At 44.9% G+C, this 19,345-nt stretch overlaps 1 protein-coding gene across 9 annotated transcripts in view; it reads left to right on the plus strand.

Moving 5' to 3' along the window:
• LOC110398154 (multiple epidermal growth factor-like domains protein 6) overlaps nt 1–19,345 on the plus strand; it is a 189,206-nt gene that overhangs the window by 142,860 nt on the left and 27,001 nt on the right. For 8 of the 9 annotated variants that reach the window (XR_002438213.1, XM_021395540.1, XM_021395543.1 and 5 more), the window contains 13 exons: nt 1,071–1,193; nt 3,610–3,747; nt 5,904–6,026; nt 6,458–6,580; nt 7,399–7,545; nt 9,479–9,610; nt 11,548–11,676; nt 12,033–12,161; nt 13,143–13,277; nt 14,160–14,294; nt 14,537–14,662; nt 16,324–16,452; nt 18,786–18,917. Coding sequence is in view for 8 of the 9 variants with exons in the window: in XM_021395540.1 (XP_021251215.1) it covers nt 1,071–1,193; nt 3,610–3,747; nt 5,904–6,026; nt 6,458–6,580; nt 7,399–7,545; nt 9,479–9,610; nt 11,548–11,676; nt 12,033–12,161; nt 13,143–13,277; nt 14,160–14,294; nt 14,537–14,662; nt 16,324–16,452; nt 18,786–18,917 (1,701 nt within the window). In the remaining variant the exon portion in view is untranslated. The remainder of the gene's footprint in view (nt 1–1,070; nt 1,194–3,609; nt 3,748–5,903; nt 6,027–6,457; nt 6,581–7,398; nt 7,546–9,478; nt 9,611–11,547; nt 11,677–12,032; nt 12,162–13,142; nt 13,278–14,159; nt 14,295–14,536; nt 14,663–16,323; nt 16,453–18,785; nt 18,918–19,345) is intronic. The other variant, XM_021395545.1, reaches the window with a different exon arrangement.

A 19,345-nucleotide genomic window follows, 5' to 3' on the forward strand; every position in this document is an offset into this window, starting at 1 on the left:
CTTCCCTTCCCTTCCCTTCCCTTCCCTTCCCTTCCCTTCCCTTCTGTTATGCTCTCCCACTGGGGTTTTAGGAACATAGATGCCTTTAGTGGCATTTAATTCCCCACATACAGCTCCTTGCCTTTTCTATTTTCTCCTCTGATGAGAGGGGATTCCTCCCTGCAGAAGAAACTTCAGGATTTGGGAATGTGACAGAGAGGATCCATCTCCATTGTACTTGCTGCCATTTAATCCAAATCATTTGACATTCGGGAAATAATCAGATATTTCCCATTCCATTAATTGGAATGTAATGGCTGTGAGAAACTAGTGCTAATTTTAGGGTAGTAGGAGTTAGGACCTTGATCTGAGTTCTTCACGTGGCTTTTGTTACCATTGCTCTTGTTAGGGGAAATACAGAAAAGTTATGTTGGTTGCTCCGAAAGTAATGCCTTCTATTTATTACTGTGGAAACTACAAAGAGCATAATAACACTGTTTAATAGAGCAAATTCTCAGCTACAACGTAGTCACCACCATGATGAGCTGATCGAGATGCTTCTCATTCCATGGTGTGACAGCTGTGCATGGCCATCTGGATCATGGCTTGCCTTTCATGTCACTGCTGCCACTGCTGAAACACACCACCCACCACCTCGCTTTGCTCACATTCACCATTTGGTCTCCATAAATGTTCAACAAACATCGATGAATGTCAGTGAGTGCTATATTTTCCGGATGGAACATACCACCACCATCTGCCTCTGACATCATGGGCCAACATAATAAAATAGGAGGCATTACTTTCAGAGCAGCCCCCGTATATTGACTGATACAATAAATACGATGTCTGATGTAAAAATTCATGCTGAGGGGCTCAAAGTCAGCAGTGCTTAGAAAAAAAATATTATTTTGGAGAATAATGCTGTAAGTTCATTGTTCCTGGATCCATCAGACGCTGTCATTCGTAGACTCACATCAAGATGCTCTTTCCACTGGATATTGGGAAACTCAGCCATGTGATTGTCGGGCGATATTTTTTTTAATTTTAATACTCACATAGATGTGCTTGCCTTTCTCTCTGCTTCCTAGACATTGACGAGTGTGCAGAAGGGAGAGCCAGGTGTGCTCATCGCTGTGTGAACACGCTGGGATCCTTCACCTGTGCCTGTAATCCCGGCTTCGAGCTGGGGGCTGATGGGAAGCAGTGCTACCGTAAGTGACAGGTTTACAGCTCTGCCTTTCAGGCTGCCTTATCTGCCAACTGCTATGCTTCATTTTTAATTCCGTTGGATTAACACTCCCAGCAAAATAAGCGTATGCAAAAACTCAAGCTTAATATTATTTTCTTCATCTCCTGCTATTGCCATTTTTGCAGGTTGATACCTTCCTAAGCCTCTGTTCACAGACCTTAATTACTGCATTTCAAAGAGCAAATCTCCCTGTTGGTTTATCTTCAGAGCCTGGTGAATTCTATTCCAGCACCACCAAAATATTGCTGTTCTGTGAAATGTATTCATTTCTGCCCTCCCTCTCCCCATTTTCTTACATGCCTAGTCTGATGCAGAAGAAAACCAACATGACATTTTGCTCTTGTCTTCATCTGCATAGGTTTGCTCGTGTTTCTGCAGAGATTATTGACACTATTAAGCAGATGCTTAAAAAGGGGAAATAAAACAAGATTTAGGATGAAAAAAAAATATATTGGAACAGCTAAAATTTCCCAAGCTAAAACAACAGTGAGCCCTGTTTTCTTCCCTACACACACAGCAGGGTTCCCTAAGCTGCAGTGCTCTCCTTGAGCGGGGGATTGGCTCGTTGGTAGGTGATCCCCGTGCTGTCCTTAAGGGTAAATTTAGATTAATAAAGGAGATGGTGAGTTGGTGTTATTATGGACCTAACATAAGCTCACTGAAATGCAGACAAAGGCATGACCTGCTTTAGCAGAGGTGGGCAGCAATCATTCAGTCCAATAATACTGTGCAGGAACTTTCAGCAGGATTTCTTTAGGAAAATACACAGCGTGCCAGAGACTGAATGTGTACTTCAAGAATCTGCATGTAAGAAATGTTAAATAAGGATGAAAATAACTTTGAAAATATCAATGAATGTTAAAACCAATATATTATATTAATTATAATTAATGAATTATAGTTATTATATAATATAGTGATATTATATATTACATATATTATATTATATTATATTATATTATATTATATTATATTATATTATATTATATTATATTATATTATATTATATTATATTATATTATATTATATNATATTATATTATATTATATTATATTATATTATATTATATTATATTATATTATATTATATTATATTATATTATATTATATTATATTATATTATATTGCATTATATTGCATTATATTATATTATTATTAAATAAATATAATATATCATATTTTTACCTCAATGTTCAGCAGGTCTCTGTGGATGGTGATTCTCCGTGCCTTATTCACAACACTATGGAGCAAGCAATATAAACACAAACATGCTGCATATTTTTATGATCAGGATTATCACAGTGTTTGAGCAATTCACAATCTTTGTTTATTCTCTCATTTCCCCAGTGGCATGGGGAAATCCATGTTTTACTAATGAACAACTAAGACAAAGTAAATGACAAAGATAATGCATAAAGTCTGAGTTTTTAAATCCCAGCTTAGCATACTGGACAGCAGCCTAGATTTCTTCTCCCTGATGCAAAAAATCACACAATGAATTAGATGTAGCTTTCCCTACATCTTCCCCAAATTGATGCCCTCTTCCAGGTAAGCTGGAAGCACAAAAAGGAGTAGGATCAGAGCCTCCAACAGAGATGTATCCATGAGGTGCAGAAGAGGGGAAATGACATCCATCTGTGCCAGCTCTGCCACGTGCTGCTCTGAGCTGGGACATTTCTGGGTGTACAATGGCTCCTTTAGGGGTGATGTTTCTCAGCTCCTCTGCACAGCATGGAAAATTCGTCTCTAGATTGCCCTCTAAGGCAGCAATATGGCTAATTGAAGAGAAACTCTATAACCGAGCTTCTTTTCTTCCTAAAGAAATCATTTCATGACGTAGCTGGATGAAAAGGAGTTGGATAGATGGTCCTCTTCCTATATGAGGGTTTCCATTGGACTTGGCTGAAATGTCTGATCCCAGGCAAGTGTGGGAGAGTGGGGAGATCTGCCAGGGTGAAGGGCATCATGTCATCATTACTGTGTCCCCCATTGAAGGGGTCAAAGCCTGTAGGTTGTTGGCTAGCTGTCAGGCTCAGCAGTGGAACTCCGCTGTGAAAACATACGGAATTTGTGCTGGGTTAATGTTTTGGAAACCAACTAAAAGCAGCTTTTTGGAAAGCACAGGCAGACTTGGTAGAGCTGTACCTCTTCGTCTTTTCAAATGCTTCCATTCCTCCTTTGGGACAAGGGCAGAGCTTGCTGCCTATCCCCAGAGTTCGGTGGCTCATGGCCGTGCTGTTCCTACATGTAGGTGTGAGCTGGCTTTCTCTTTCCTGCCAGCAGCTTGCCCGTGGATGCTTTCTTATGCAGCGCTCATTCTCCATTGCCTCTCCACTTGTGCTCACTTTTTACCATCTCTTTGATTTGTTTCTCTGCAAGGCATTGAAATGGAGATAGTGGACAGCTGCCAGGAGGACAACGGTGGATGCTCCCACCGCTGCGAGCACACAGCAGCGGGGCCACGCTGCTCCTGCCACGACGGCTACGTGCTCGACTCAGACAGCAGGACATGCACAGGTAACCAGGGGTACAACTCGTGCTGTCAAGAGCATTTCACACTGCATACAGCCCAAGCATCACTTTGCTGAGGCTTTGTTTTGTTTTCCTCCCCTCGCTGGCCGGTTCAGGATGGGAGCATTGCAACTGCATTAGGTTAGCTGCTTTTCAGCAGTGCTGCATGTGCAAAATCCACTTTGTGTCGTTGAAGTTGTTCTGTTTCCATCACACGTGCTCCGTGGTGAGGTTGCACTCTCGGCTGTGAGAAGTGCCACTTAGGAAATGGAAGCCACAGAATTACAGTTATTTTTATTTCGAAAAGAGCTTAAAAACTCCTTCATGTTTTATATGGTTTTATGACAGGATTGTTTTTCTTTACAGCTTTTGATATGCTATCTCATTCTACTATCACTATGCCATTAAAATTTTTAAGGAATAGACAAGAAGAGAGAGGAAAAAAAGAAAAGTAGCAGGCATCATGGAAAAGAACAGTTAGATGGGAAGACGGGCAAGGAGCAGGAGCTCTGGGGACAGCATGGGCAAAAGTCCTGCAAGGAGAAAAGCCCAAAGCAAGGAGGATGGATGAGCAGGGCAGGAGGAAAGCACAGCTCTGTAAGGGCGGCTGGTGCTGGAGCACAAAAAATGAGAAGGGGAGAGGCAGACCTGGATCCTGAGCCCATGAGTTGGGCTGAGGAGGTTCCTTCAGCCCTGTTCCTCTGCTGAGGAGGAGGCAGTGACCTGCTAATGGAGATGCCAACGCAAGAACCGCCCTGCTGGCCACAGCCAGGGAGCACGGGCAGAGGTGAAGGGCTTGGCAAGGCCGAGGGAGTGGAAAGCTGCTCTGAACAGCAAAAAATTCTTTCTTTTAGATGCACATTTTGCATTCCTGCACAGACAATGGGCTGCTAATAGACCCCGGAGCAAGGTGTCATCTGACAAAGTGCAGAGAAGCTCAGCTTGTGACATTTCTGGAAAACACTCCATGTCCAAATAACCTCCATTAATAATTTTTGTGCTGACCTCCTCACCTTGACTGATTAATTACATTTTCCTTCTCCTCTTCCTCCTGCCCGCATTTCCTAATAACGTTGGTGCTCTCTCCAAGGTTAATTGAGACACCGACCTTTCCCATCTGCGGCTCTTCGCCTAGGTAACGTTCAGAAATGTTTTGCAAACTCAGCGTTGACAAGGTGGCCTTCAATGGCCACTGAGCCGGGCAGCAGGCCGGGAGGGGAAGATCAGCCAGGAGTCTGCAGTCAGAAGATATGAGCTCGATTCTTGCACCTTTGAGCTGGTGGTGTGCACTTGCAGCCCTTAAGGCCAATGAGTCCTGGGCTGCATCAGCAAAGGGGTGGCAATGGGGACAGGGAGGAGATTGTCCCCTCTTCTCTGCCCTTATGAGATGCCAACAGCAGTGCTGTGTGCAGGCCTGGGGCCTCCAGCGTGAGAAAGACAGAGTTGCTGGAGCGGGTCCAGAGGAGGGCCACAAAGATGATCAGGAGGCTGGAGCTTCTCTCTTCAGAAGAAAGATTGGGAGAGCTGGGCTTGTTCAGCCTGGAGAGGGGAAGGCTCCAGGGACACTTCGTAGCGTCCTTCCAGTACTTAAAGGGAGCTAACAAACTGGGGGGAATGGTTTTAAACTGAAAGAGGGAGATTTAGGTTAGATATTAGGAGGAGATTCTTAACTTGGAGGATGATGAGGCCCTGGCACTGCTGCCCAGAGCTGTGGTTATGCCATCCCTGGAGGTGCCCAAGGCCATGGATGGACCCTGGCCAGCCTGAGCTGGTGGAGGCAGCCAGCCCATGGCAGGGGTGGGGCTGGGTGGGCTTTAAGATCCCTCCCAACTCAACCATTCTGTGGTTCTGTTATTCTAAGATCTAACCACGGGCACATCTGTGCCCAAGATAGCAGTTATAGATATGTACCACATCTGTGTACAGCAGAGGGCTATCAGTTCTCAAAAGCCACGTTTGCACCTTGCAGGCTGCCCCTCTGGCAAATGCACTGTTAGATTAGAGCTCTCTTTCCCTGCTGATGTTGAATACTGAAGGTACGAATGTGCAGATGGTTAAATGCAGACTGCAGTGCAGTAGCTGCTCACCGTGTGCGTGCATTGCATTCTGTCGCTGGGGTGTGAGTTCAGCCCGGGGCTGACCGAGCTGCCCCATCCTTGCAGATCTGGATGAGTGCGAGACCGGCGAGTCGTGCTGCTCCCAGTTCTGCATCAACTACGTGGGCAGCTACGAGTGCACCTGTAGGGCGGGCTTCCAGCCCAGTGCCGACGGCTGCGGCTGCGATGGTGAGTGCCCTGCACTAGTCTCACCCAGCACAGTAAGGTTTGGAAAGGAAATCTCCACTTTGTAATGCTGGAATACAGTAAGCCAGCATCTAGCAAGGATGAATGGGCCGTGGGACGTGAATCAGGGACCTTTCCTCATCTCTCTGTGCATGTTCTGTGTGGATGTGTTTTAAAGACTCCTTCTGCAAAAGGAGAGCCCTCAGAATAGCCAAAGGATCAACAGAGCTTAGCAGCTTAGAGCAGCTGTTTTCACTTGAGGCGAAAACATAGGTGAAATGATCTCTTCCATGCTGCGCTGAAATGTTTTAATACCGCCAATAGCCCCAAAGTACGAAGAAAATTTGGTTTCCTTATGTTCAGATAGCTCTGGCCCTGGACAGAGAGCACTCTCCCAACAGAGGCACTAACCAGCCTTTATGCCTGTTTATTAGACGTGGATGAATGTCATCTGGAGAATGGCAAGTGCGACCACGTCTGCGTTAATTCCCTGGGGTCGTACGAATGTGCCTGCAAGGAGGGCTACCGGCCGGGCGCTGACCGACGCTCCTGCATCGGTGAGTTCCTCTTGAGTCCTGGTCAGTATTTGTCAGCTCTGAATTCACAGCTGGGATCTTCCCAGGTCCCGGGATTTTGGGAGCCCAACTTGAGAGCTCTCCGATGCGGCCGGGGCATTGCTGTGTGCAACATGTTTGAAAACATAAGCATCCCATTCCAGAAATAAGTACGGTATTGATGGTTTTCTTGCGCTGTTTGACAAAGTTGAACATCCTTTGGGAAAAAAAAAAAAAAAAAAAAAGAAAAGGTGTCCAGGTTCTGCTTTGATGAAGTCAGTGGCATAATTCTGGATATCTGCCAACGTAACGAGATTAGCAACCTGATTTTATAACCTATTTTAGCAGCCACTAAACTTTGGGCAAAGTTTGATATTTTAACCAACTGAAAGAAAGCCAGCTGATTTCCTCTCGCGTTAAGACTTCAGCTGTAGTTTTTGGAAATGGGCAGCCAGCCTTGCTCTGTATTTGTCATCTCCCAGACGAGTGAGAGTAACGACCTTCACCCGCTATCAACAATCACAAGCTTCAGGTGGGGAAAATTAAGCTCCCATTTGAAATTTGGCACAATAACAGGGATGGCCTTGTCTGAGGATCAGGGTTTATTTCCAGGAGAAAGAGAAATATTCTCTTTTCTCCTTGTCTCTTGTTTTGCGCATCAAAAACTGTCCATAAATAGAAAACAAATCGGCTGCAGTGGGATGTACTGGGGCATAGCTGTGAAATCACCCAGCACCAAAGCAAAGAGACACAAATGCAAGATGGGTGCTGGGGAGGAAGACTGGAGACATGGTCCTAACCTTGTGTGCGTTGTTTGTCAGCACTAGGTGGGGACGCAGCGGTGTCGGGCTTCGCGGGGGCTCCGGGGCTGCAGTTCAGAGGTGCCCCCCAGCTCCTGCACTACGTGCTCGGGGCCCCGCGGGAGGACGAGGAGCGGCGAGGGGAGCTGACGTTGGTGCACAGAGCCGGTGAGTGCACGTTCTTATTTGTGTATTAAAAAAAAACCTTTACCTTTAGAGATTCAGAGGCCTTGTCGGTGGCTGGGGCACATTCTCAGGGAGGTAACTACATAGAGATAAGGCAGCAGAGCCCACAAATGCACGCAGCCTTAGGAGTGGGTGCAGAGCATTATGTCTGGTGCTTCTTCAAACTTTGCACCCTCTGGACTCTGCACGGCATCGGTTCCTCCCCTGGAAATGGAAACTGCACCATGGAAGGGCTCAAACCCAACACTCACCTTTTGATGAGTGCTGGTGGCTCACTGGTGCTTGTTACATATGTCCTATGGTTTTTGTATTAGCTCGAGTTACTCGTTTGAGGACTGTGCCCTACAGGCAAAGAATCAGGAGCCAGTCTTGGCTTTAATCAACACTTATTTTTCTGAACACAATCATTTAGGCCTCCCAGATCACACAGCATCCAGGCAGACTCAACAACACTGATAATCAATGGGGAAACTGATAAATGAGATGACCGTGGGCAAAATTATCGGGCACAGAAACCTCCATCAAATATTTATTAACAGGTTTTTGTATGTTTTATTTATGTTTAGCCACGCTAACATGGGCATTTTTAGTCCTAGCTGAGCACCCGCTCTTTTTCTAAAGCTGAGGATTTGCTGCATGTGATGGTTGGTAGGAAAAGGTGAGGAAGGAATGAAATTTCTCATGGCTCAGTAAGTTGTTTTACCTCTCAAATAATCCTGTATTTTTGTGCCAGAATCTACATTATTAAAAAGAAAAATGCTTGAAATGATTAGCTGGAGCAAATAGCTAACGATTTTCTGTAGACCGAATGACTTTCTAATGTAGAAGCACGAAGTTTATAGTGGTAATTCGTATTCTTCTTCTGAGGTATGCGTTTGCAACCTGTTCCAAGCAAGAGCACTGGGATTCTCAATGCCTCTGCAGACCTGGGCATTTGCTCAGCTTTAGAAGGAGGAACAGTTGGGTGCTGAGACCTGGAGGAAATCTTGCCCCGCACAGAAAATTGCTGGTGAAAAGCAACCAACTTGCTGCCAGCTGAAGTAATCTGTCAGCTTGCTCTCAGGTGTTTTTCAAAATCCCCTTCCAAAAAGCCTCCAGCCACATCTGCAAAGCCTGCAAGGCAATACTCTGACCACGTGGATAAGATCTTCTCGTCACCAATGCGTTTTAGCAAAGAGGAGCCCTTATTTTTCTCTCCCTCTGTCAGCAGAGCCCACAAAGAGAAAAGAGTGTGCACCTGTGGGTGCTCATAGCTGTGTGCAGGGGAGGCAAGAAGGGCAGGGTGGGGAGGCAGGAATGCGTTTTCATATGTCTTAGTTTTTCTGCCTGAAATAACTCTTTCTAGAACCAAGAGGAAACAGGCAAGTGATAAATGAGTATTATCCTTTGTCTTCCTAGAATAACTCAAACTATGCTGTTAAAAACATCACTTGACTGTGGTTAACAGCACAGAATACACCTACTAAAATTATAGAACAAAAAGGTGAACCTCACAAGAGGGAAGGATTCTCTCCCAATAAATATTTTTCATTGCATACAATTTTATTAAGCATTAGCACAATTTTGATTTTTCTGAAGGCAAACAATTTCTTCTTTTAAGTGCTCTTTAATGGGAAATCGCAGTATTTAAGGACACAAATTCCAGCTGCAGTCCCAGGTTTTCCTTTTATTCAGACTAAAATTTGAAGCAGAAAATTTGGGAATCTCCACTTGGGAGTACATTTTGGCACGACTTGGTGATATTTTGCAGCGCTGCCAGCACGAACACTAACAACTTGAATAGGCTTTTTTTTTTTCAGATTGTCAGTGTCATGCACGTTCCCTTTCGTACTTGTGCATCTGGAAGGACAGGTAAGAGCCTCCAGAAGTGTTTTGTCTGATGCTCACTGAGCCTTCTGTATTTTTTTCTTTTCAGTTTGCCTCGATAACACTTTTGGCAATGACTGCAGCTTGAGCTGTGAGGATTGTATGAATGGAGGCAGATGTAACAGCGAGAACAGTGGCTGTGTTTGCTCACCTGGGTGGACCGGCATTATCTGCAATGAAAGTGAGTACAGTGCATCGAATTCATTTGAAAGGCAGCGACTTTGTCTACAGCTGTGACACTGAAGATAGGTACGAAATAGGAATAAACTGTTGTACTTCTAATCCAGAAAGCTTTTTAAGGAGCGCAGCTTTTTCACTTCCAGATCAACATTTTATTACAGTTTGACATGTTAGGTATAGATTGTACGGATGCTACAACAAATGACCCAAACCTTCAGACAGCGAGGTCTTTGCCATCCCATGCAGTGCTGTGCCCCATCCTAAGTGCTCACGTTGGTACCATTCCTATTCACTTTGCTGCGAGAGGTGCCAGGTGCTGCAGCACGCTTGCAACGCTCCGCTCCCCAGCTCGCCCAGCAGGGCTTTGGAGGGCTGTCCTGGCAGGTGGTGTGACTGTCTGGGTGGGCAAATGTGCTAAACTTGGATTTCCCATTATAGAATCCCAAGACATTGCCTTTTTATTATTATTATTATTATTGTATTGGTAGGATCAAGCTGTTTGTTTCTTTCTTTCTTCTAATCATCCTTCTTATTACTAACATAGAATTCTGGGGGTGGTTAATTTTTAGTATTGCACACTGTATTTTTCAGATTTTTCTTCTTATTCTTGCCTCTTGGTAGAAGATCTTTCTGTTTCAGAAGAATGCATGTGAACGAACTGGAAAGATAAAGTTATTTAGTGACAATAGGCAGTGTTTCTCAGGTTCATCGCCATCTTGTTTGCTTAGAAGGCATCATCACAGAGGCAAAAATGATAGAAAACAATTGAAATCATCAGTCTACCCTTAGTTATTTCTGGAGACCAATCTAGATTTGGTTTGTAAACACTAAGGACAGCTGAAGGAATAGGAATGAAGAGAATTAAAATGATGATTTTTACCTATGACTACTCAGGCTGCCAAGTTAGGATGATTTTGCTGACATTCATGGTGCTATAGGGGTTCTGGATAGGTTATAAACATTTCAGGACAGGAAATTCTTCAGTTCACTTCATAAATAATAATAACATTTTTGCTCTATATTTACACTAGATACCCACGCATGCAGTGTTATGGAATTTAACTTTGGCATTTAAAGAATGCAGAGTAATGCAACTGCGTTAAGCCATACCTTCAGTCCAACAAAGCAAGCACTGACAAAAATAAATACAATGTCTAATCTGTGTGAAGTAACCACAGGTGATGGCTTCCATTCTTTTTTCTTTCTTTCTAGAATGAAAGAAAGAATGTCATAGTTCATGGGTTTAGGGTAAGCTAAGCAGCTGAGAAATCTGGAACGATATTTCTATAATAATGCACCATAGAAACCAAATGGAAACGGATGTGAAATGTCAAGTTTCTTAATGTACATTGATAAAATGTCAGTTAAGTCAAATGACTCCAGCAACTGCATTTACTCAACTGGCTCAAGCAGCAAACAGTGGAACGATGCTCTATTTCACTTCTTTTTTTTTTTGCACCAGAGTAATCAGAGCATTAGGAAGGAGTCTTGTGCTCTTGTGGACCTACTTCTGTATGTGGTCAGCTGTGGAATTTCAGAGAATGTGTTACAAAAACAGGACATTTTTGTCATAGTTATTGGAGGATGGGAGATGTTTAAAATATGTATTTCCAAATGTATAAAACTGTACTGTATTTTCAAGCTTGATACTTCCTAAGCAATTGTTCTGAGCCCATGAATTGTGTGAAGCATACGCAGGGGAGAATATGGGTACCTCACAAATCCCTTCACTTGAGGAAGCTTGATTACTTCAGATATCAATTTAGAATCATCCAGTAAACGTTAGGTGAATGTTTTTGCCTTATATAGAAAGACTAAGACATTGCTCCGAGCCCGCATGAATACAGGGACTATTTTCTTCAGATGCCTCATTTTGCTCCATGTGGAGCACGTGGGCAGGATGTCGAGGCCCATTCACGTTTTCTGCTCTCCCTGCAGCCTGCTCCCAGGGGACGTACGGTGACGGCTGTGCCAGTGTCTGCTCATGCCAGAATGGAGGCTCCTGTGACCCCATCACGGGGCTGTGCCGCTGCCCGCCAGGAGTCCAGGGGCCATTTTGTGAGGACGGTACGCGCTCCCTCATCCCGCCGGGTGTAGCGCGATCCCGAGGCCTCGCCATCTCCCTTTGTTTCTGCCTGTCTGTCATGGTGTGTCGTACATCGTAGGGGGCCGCGTGAGATCAGTCTCCATTTTGTCAGATGTACTGCAGCCCCGTGGAGTGCCTCAAGTGTTTTTTGTTTAAATAAAGGCAAGGAAATGGATGAGAGGAAGCAGGGGCCTTTCACCAGTGGCCTGCCCAGAGGCTCAGCCCGTGGGCACCAACATAGCGTTTTCTGTAGCACCCACTACAAGAGAGCTGACCTGGTGTTCATTTAAATCCTTAACGACTGAGGCACTGCTGCATTTATTCATTCACTCCAAAGGTTGTCCCAGAGGATTCTTTGGGAAGAACTGCAACAAACCATGCAACTGTGCCAACAGCGGCCACTGCCACCGGTTATACGGAGCCTGCTTATGCGACCCCGGGCTGTACGGACGCTTCTGCCACCTCAGTAAGTCCCAGCAGCCTTCCTGATCTGTTTATTTAGTATGTGCACAGCATAGCAGACTTACAAAGATTCCACATGTTGTACAAAATGAGTGAGGTTTTGGGATGGGCCTTGCTCGGCAGTGTTAGCAGGAGAGCTCACCCTGGGGATGGGCACAGGTCATGAGCTCTGCTATGAGCTTGGGACAGCAGATGGAGCGCTTCTCACACACACTATGAGGCCCAAGAAACTCCATTTGTCTTCTCCTGCAGCAATTAGTCCTTGCTGTAAGAGCTGAGGTTTGGTAATGCACGAAGGTGATGGCTACAGGGGGGTTGAGTTGGGCAAGTTAAAGTTAGGGCTGTGGATAAGGTTCAAGTCTGATAACTTCACTGCCAGCCCTATGGTAAATCAAAAGTGATAAGCACAAATATTAGTTTTCCCTAAATTTGCGCCTCTTACCCTGCATGGATTTCCCAGCTGAGACATCCAGGTTTTGTCCTGAAGTGGGAATGCTCATAGTACAAAACCACGTTCATAAATACAATCAAACGTTAAATGGGAATAAAACGGATCAAAACATAACAGTGTTATGAAATAGATAGTTCAGTTTATTTGCACTTAGAGTTTCTGTTTGGAAAACCCATGCAAGATAGAAAATAGTTGCTTGGGGTTTTTTTTTTGTTTTTTTTTTTTTTGTGATGAAACTTTTGTTCTGGGCTATATCCAAATATTTTTCATTCCAACACTTAACTAAGTTTGCTTCAAAACATTCCTGGTTCTTGCATTCACCGCATATTGCTTGGAATGGAATGACTTACTTCATATAGGAACCATATAGGCTGCATTTTACACAATAGGCACCGTCACAGGAAAGTTGATGTATTTGTTGAAATAAAAATGAACATTTTGCTTTGTGCGGTCATCGCGTCCTGCAGGAGGGCGTGATTTCAGACAGCTCATACCTAATTACAGACCTAACCATTCCCTTTCACCTGGCTGCAGCCTGTCCCAGGTGGGCCTTCGGCACGGGCTGCTCGCAGGAGTGTCAGTGCGTGAAGGAGCATGCTCTGGGATGCAGCGCACAGAACGGGACCTGCACCTGCAAGCCTGGATATCACGGCAAGAAGTGCCAGAAAGGTACGGCAGGAAGGGACGTTCCCCTTGTCTGTTTATTCCTTTTGTCCTCTCTGTATGCCTCATTCTTCCTCCCACGTGTTTTATTGTGCTGCTGCTAACGGTAAATTCATATTCCGCTAATTATTTTGGCTCTGATTTTTCATATAGCGGACTCTGTGAGTGCCCGATATCACAGAACCTGCAGGGACACTGCTGGGAATACAGTGCAACAGTGCCGTTCTTCAGCCTGATGAAACGACAACAGAAATCTAGAAACCAAATTCTATTACAACCCTAAATAGTGAAGACTGTGGGAGTTTTCATTTTTGCTCTTTTTTTCTTTTTTTTCCATGCAGACAGCAAATAAGTGGCAAAAACTGTGTTTTGCACAAGGAGGCTCATTTGTAAATGGTGTCTGTAATGCTGCTTTTCCTTTAGCTTTCCAGGTCTTTGAATTCAGCTTATCCTGTGTAGTTTTGGGCACAGCTGACAGAGAATTGTGTTCTGCATTCCTGTTTGCATGTCTCTGTAGGCAGCGCTGGAGCGAAGCAATATTCTCCCTTCAAATTCCTCTCTGGGCACACAGTAACACGTCGGATTTATGGCACTGCTTCTGGGAGTTTGGTGGAGAACAGGAGTGATGATCTTTCATATCCTAGTAGTCGAATACAGCCTCAAGTGCTCTGTCATTCTGTTTCTGGGTTGCATTTAAGCAGCAACTTCTTTGTAATGTGTGTGTATGTGTTTAATTGTTGCTTCCACTTCATTATCAACACCTCTGAAATACACGTCACAGTAGATTTTTTTCTGACAATTTCTGCTAATTATTATCCTGACTTCTGTTAAGTTTCTTTGGCTCTTCCATTTTCTCACACACGCCATGCCTTTACTTGCATTTTCCAGCATGCACACCTGGCTTTTATGGGGCCGGCTGCAAACTGAGGTGCAACTGTTCCACCGATGTTTTGTGCGACCATGAGACGGGAGCCTGCAAGCGTCCGTGCCCGCCTGGTTTCCATGGAGTAAAATGCCATTCCTGTAGGTACTCGCTGCATGTTTCCCTGGGAGGTACACACCAGATGGGAAAGCTTACCATGAACCTTACGTTCAGATGCAGAAGCTGCAGATAAAAGGGTACAGTTGTTAGTATGAGACACCGACGCTGACATAGATCGCCGTGTGCCAGCGCAGCTCTGTTTAAAATTACTGTAGGTGGTGAATGCTGTTATCTTTCAGATGCTTTGCTGTATTAATCAGCTGTTTGGGTTTCCTTCGGACAGCTTGCCAGCCTGGGAGTTTTGGGGTGGACTGCAGGCAGAGCTGCAGCTGCGGGGGAGCACCCTGCGACCCAGAGACCGGGCGTTGTATCTGCCCAGCTGGGAAAACTGGTGCCATGTGTGAGAGAGGTACGTTCCGTGCGGGGTTAGGGTAGGGAGTGCTTTGCTTTGGCTGACAGGGTGAGGAGCTGGATTATGGCATTTTCCACCAAAACGGCTGCAACGCAACGTGCTTTGCTTGCAGTACAGCTAAAGGGTAAGTCTTGGCGGAGAACTTATGGCATCCACTCAGTGGGATTGCTCATTAAAAGAGAGCATGCTGCAGTTATCCTATCCTGTCCACCCGGCTCCCATTAATAACAGTGACTTGTGTGCTGGTCTGGGTGCACACAATGTGCCCTCAGAGCTCTTCCAGAGAGTTGGGGAATGGTTCAGGCTGGAAGATACCTCTGGAGGTCACTTGGTCTGATCAGAGTAGGACTTGGAATCAATGAAGGAAATGAAAACAAGTGCATTACTCTGGGAAATTGATAGAGGGGTGAATAAAATCTCTGGGACCCGGCACTGCCATGGGGCCAGGGGACACCCCTCTGCTATTCTCATGGGAGGTGGAGCTGAGCGTTAAAAACAGGGTGCCAGTCACACCAGCTAGAAACGCAGCTCTTCAAAGCACCTCCTGCACCCAGCCCAGCAGAAATACAAACACAGCCCTCTTCTCCTGACTCTCAGTCTTGGTTTTCCTTTGCTGAGTGTGGAAATTTATTTTTCAGATATACCCATATGCCCCCGGTGTTACTGTATCAGAAACCAAACCAAAATACAGACATGCAAGGCAAAAGCTGGAAGAGAGCCTTTGCTTCTGCCTTTAGATATATTCCTGCATGCTGCACTGTAGGGTTCTGTTGGCTCTTTCAGAAGATTTCCCTTGAAAGCGCTTTCAGTCTACAGAGATAATACAATGCCAGGGTGAAAATTCAGCTTCTGGTGTGGATTTTGCCTTCTTACTGTTCTGTGAGGTGTTTGTGGCATTAGGGACACCGACCCAAAATAAAGCATTCTGCAGCCTGAGATGTTCCCCAGGTCAGGTTTGGTTGTGTTTTGCAGAGAGAGAGAGATAACAGATAAACGCCAATGGAAGGCAAACCTGCATCCCAAATTGATGTTATAATTAAAGCCATATTTACTTAAAAATGCAATATTCAATAGCTATAATACTTGCACTGTAGTTCTGATTGCTTGGCAAGAGTTGCTGAGCGACTGGCCCCAAGGGTTATGTAGGCAGCAATGCTGCTTGATAGCACTAACTCTGTATTAAAGAGAAAGGAGAAGGGGTGATGTCAGCATTGTCTGTGCAGACCCATCACAAACCATGAAAGTACCCTCAAACCACCAGTCTGTGCTGCTGGAGCACGGCTCCTTCCCCAGCTGAGTGTGTTAAGGCTTCCAGGACAGACAGGCTCTCAGGACGGAGTGCTTTGTGCAAGGCTTCAGTGCTGGCATGTGTTTTTTCCCCTTGTTTGTCACAAAATTGCCCAGTGCTTTGGAGAAGATTCCTCCTCTGGCTGATACTGATGGGCAGAAGTACCCAAAAGGCAAAACTGTTCTGCTTACAGGATTCATTCCTAGCCACTCAGTACACAAATTGCAGATGCTTCCTTCATGTCACCATTTTGCTTTCTGGATTCAGCTAGTGCATGTTTTAGGGCGACAAGCTGTCGCTGTCTTGTTTGAAAAGATCTGTTCCTGAATTATTACCTAGGTGAAATTGCAGCCTGCTCCTCTGCTTTCAGCCTGCCCCGATGGATACTATGGGCAAAACTGCCTGCTGCCATGCAACTGTGGCAGTGATGCTCCATGTCACCACGTCACTGGGGAGTGCATGTGTCCCCCTGGCTGGACTGGCCACGACTGCAAGCACCGTAAGTCAAACACAGACTTGCTATCCATCGCATGTGATATCTCACAGAGTCTCATCTGCTACTGTAAGAGCCAGCTCTGTTTGTTCTTAGCCTATTACGGTTTTTTAATATACTTCTGCTAATCTTATTGCTTCTGAAATGGTGCATTTATGGGTTTGCACAGCCTGGGTGGATATAATCCTTAATTATCTAGGTTCAAAGTGTTGAAATAGATGGCTGATGAAGCACCAAGTATTGATATAAGCTCTTGTTTCAACACTGTGGATCCCTTCGCCCAGTGTCAGCACTTTGACTGACAGTTCTGTTTTTCATTTCCAGCACATATTAGTTTAAAGATTAATTCTCCATTTTTCGTATTGTTTAGGGGAGATTTATCCAGCAAGTGAGTGACACGTACAGTCTTGTGTCTAAAGGTCACCCCCTAACTTGTGCATACAAATGCTGGGAGAAGCTCTGTTCTCCGGAAGGGAAGTGCATCCTTCCATTGACTTGAGCATAGCTCCCCGTGTTGGTGGCAATGTAAGAGCCCACATGTGCCCTTTTGGGGCAGCACCATCGGAATGTCGACCCATTCTGGTTGATTCTCTCCTTTTGTTCCTTTTACATCTTTTCTGCTTGGTTTGTTACCATCCCTCTTCAGAAAATCCAACAGAGCGCAAACCTCTCTCTAAACTTGGAATTCGTGCCAGTTAATTGCAGGTGTTGACAGAAGTAAGTCTTGGATCTGGCTTCTCAGGCCTGGCGCTGAAGAAAATTCTGGGAGAATCTGAAGCCTCCACCAACACATGAATGTTAAGTCCAACCAGTCAGAAATACGTGGAGCCATTTAGATAACTTTCCAGAAATCCTCAGGCTGTCTAAAGAATTATGTGACCATGGCGAAGGAAAGCTTTTATTTCTGTTTGGGAAGAGCTATGACAAAAGTTGTTTTGCAGAAACCTCCCAGTAAGGCAGCTCTTCAGCTACTGCAGCCTGGGCATGAAACGGATATGCAGCTCCAAAACCGTTTTTTCTGGTCCTAATTGACATATTCATCCTTACTCTTACATGAAAGGAAGGAGATGCCGCGCTTTGGCTGTGGCACGCTGTCATAATCGTGTTATATGATTTTTCAGAATGAAAGCAGCGCGATGCTTTAACAAAGGCTGCGAGGTTTCTCTGTGTCCATGTTTCATCTCCCCGTATTTTGAAAAGAAATCTTTCTCATGCTTCCAGTTTTAGCGGCGCTTGTCTTAAAACAAGGGATGTTTTTCTTTTCCAGCAGCCACTGTCAACACACTGCTGGGAGAGGAAAAACTGCTTCAGGGTGATTTGCAACCATTTGAAAATCTGCTACGATTTGCTGTAGAAACTCTCCAGACAACGCAAGCGATCCCATGAAGCTGAGCTTTCTTTCCCCCTTTTCCCTGTAAATTCTTAAGTATGGGGATGCTTCTTGTTTATTTTGATTTTGTTTTCATTTAGTTTCAGAAGAGTTCAGGCACTCGTGTAGAGAGAGAGAGATAAAACACACATCTCTCAGTAGAAGGGAGAAGAAGCGTGTGTTTTTCTTTCTTAGAACTTTGCCTGGCCCTGCTGCCCCTGCAACCAATAAACAGTTTGTACTAAAATAAAAATATCCCTCTGCCCAGAAATGAGGAATCCTTATCTGTCTTGCCAAAAGTCAAATGCAAGTGTTCTAACACCGGGCACTCAAGCCTTTCTTACACACCTGAAAGAAGCTTGATTTTTCAGAGACAGCACACTTCTGAGGCTCCCATTTTCTTCTGTCATTTCAAGGCCAGAAAGCCGGCTATTAGATTATTTGAAGTCTGAATCCCTGCCTAACACATGACAGCCAATCTCATCCAGTCACACTTCTGCTGAGTCCATTTCCCTGTCCTTGACAAAGGCAGAAAGGCACCCAGCTTTCAGGAGGGGAAGAAGCTGCCTTCTCATTTTCTCATTCCTGACATCTGCATACAGCTGGTTGCTAACAAGTTACTTCTTGTAGCCACCAGCTCATCCCAGTTGTGCAGATATTTGCTATGTCAGTTAACAGCTGATATTTTATCTCTCTGAAAGTCTCTGTGACTGATTGATGGGGACTGACTGACTGAGCAGTTTTAAACAGATGCTGCGGTATCTACCTACGTATCCCTACTTTCAGCTGGGATAAGTCTGTATTTATTTCCATTGATTTGCACCTCTTCCTACAGCTGACAGTCTACTCCACAGTGCCTGTATATCAAGTGCATATTTTGCACCCTTTTTGTTCTCTTATTTAGAAGTGAAATAATCCATCAGCCAAGCTCAGAGCTCGCTCTCAACATAATCGCTGCTTTGCATTGCAGCCTGCAATAGCGGCCACTGGGGACAGCACTGCAAAAACTCCTGTGCCTGCAATAACAGCGATGGGAGCTGCGATCCTGTCACCGGGTCCTGTTTCTGTGAGCCAGGATTCACTGGGAAGCACTGCGAGCAGAGTGAGTTGCACTTTTGTCAACAAAGGGAATTCGGAAAAGCAAGGAGCAGGAATTTGTCCTCCTCGCAGCCGCCTGCCGGGTTTCAGCAGGGTCTGATGCTGCCGCTAATTTGGATTCCAGACAAGTTATTTTTAGGCCTAAATAGCTATTTTGAATCTTAAGATTTAACGTGAGCAGTAAGATTGATGTGTGTTTGGTACGTAGCATAAAATTGTCCATATTGGTTATATTTATACAGTTGTAGGTATGCACATCTTCTTAAATACTCTTTAATACCGAGCATATAGAAACGTTTCATGTGGACATGACAGATGCAGGAGCAGGAAGATTTAGGGTCCTCCGTTAATTAACAACAAAAATGTCCCATGACCTTACCAGCGACCCAGGATCTCCACCGATCCATCTCCAGCAGGGGTCAATAGCAGATG

This window comes from Numida meleagris, chromosome 4, assembly GCF_002078875.1.
Source record: "Numida meleagris isolate 19003 breed g44 Domestic line chromosome 4, NumMel1.0, whole genome shotgun sequence".
Taxonomy (NCBI): Eukaryota; Metazoa; Chordata; class Aves; order Galliformes; family Numididae; genus Numida; species Numida meleagris.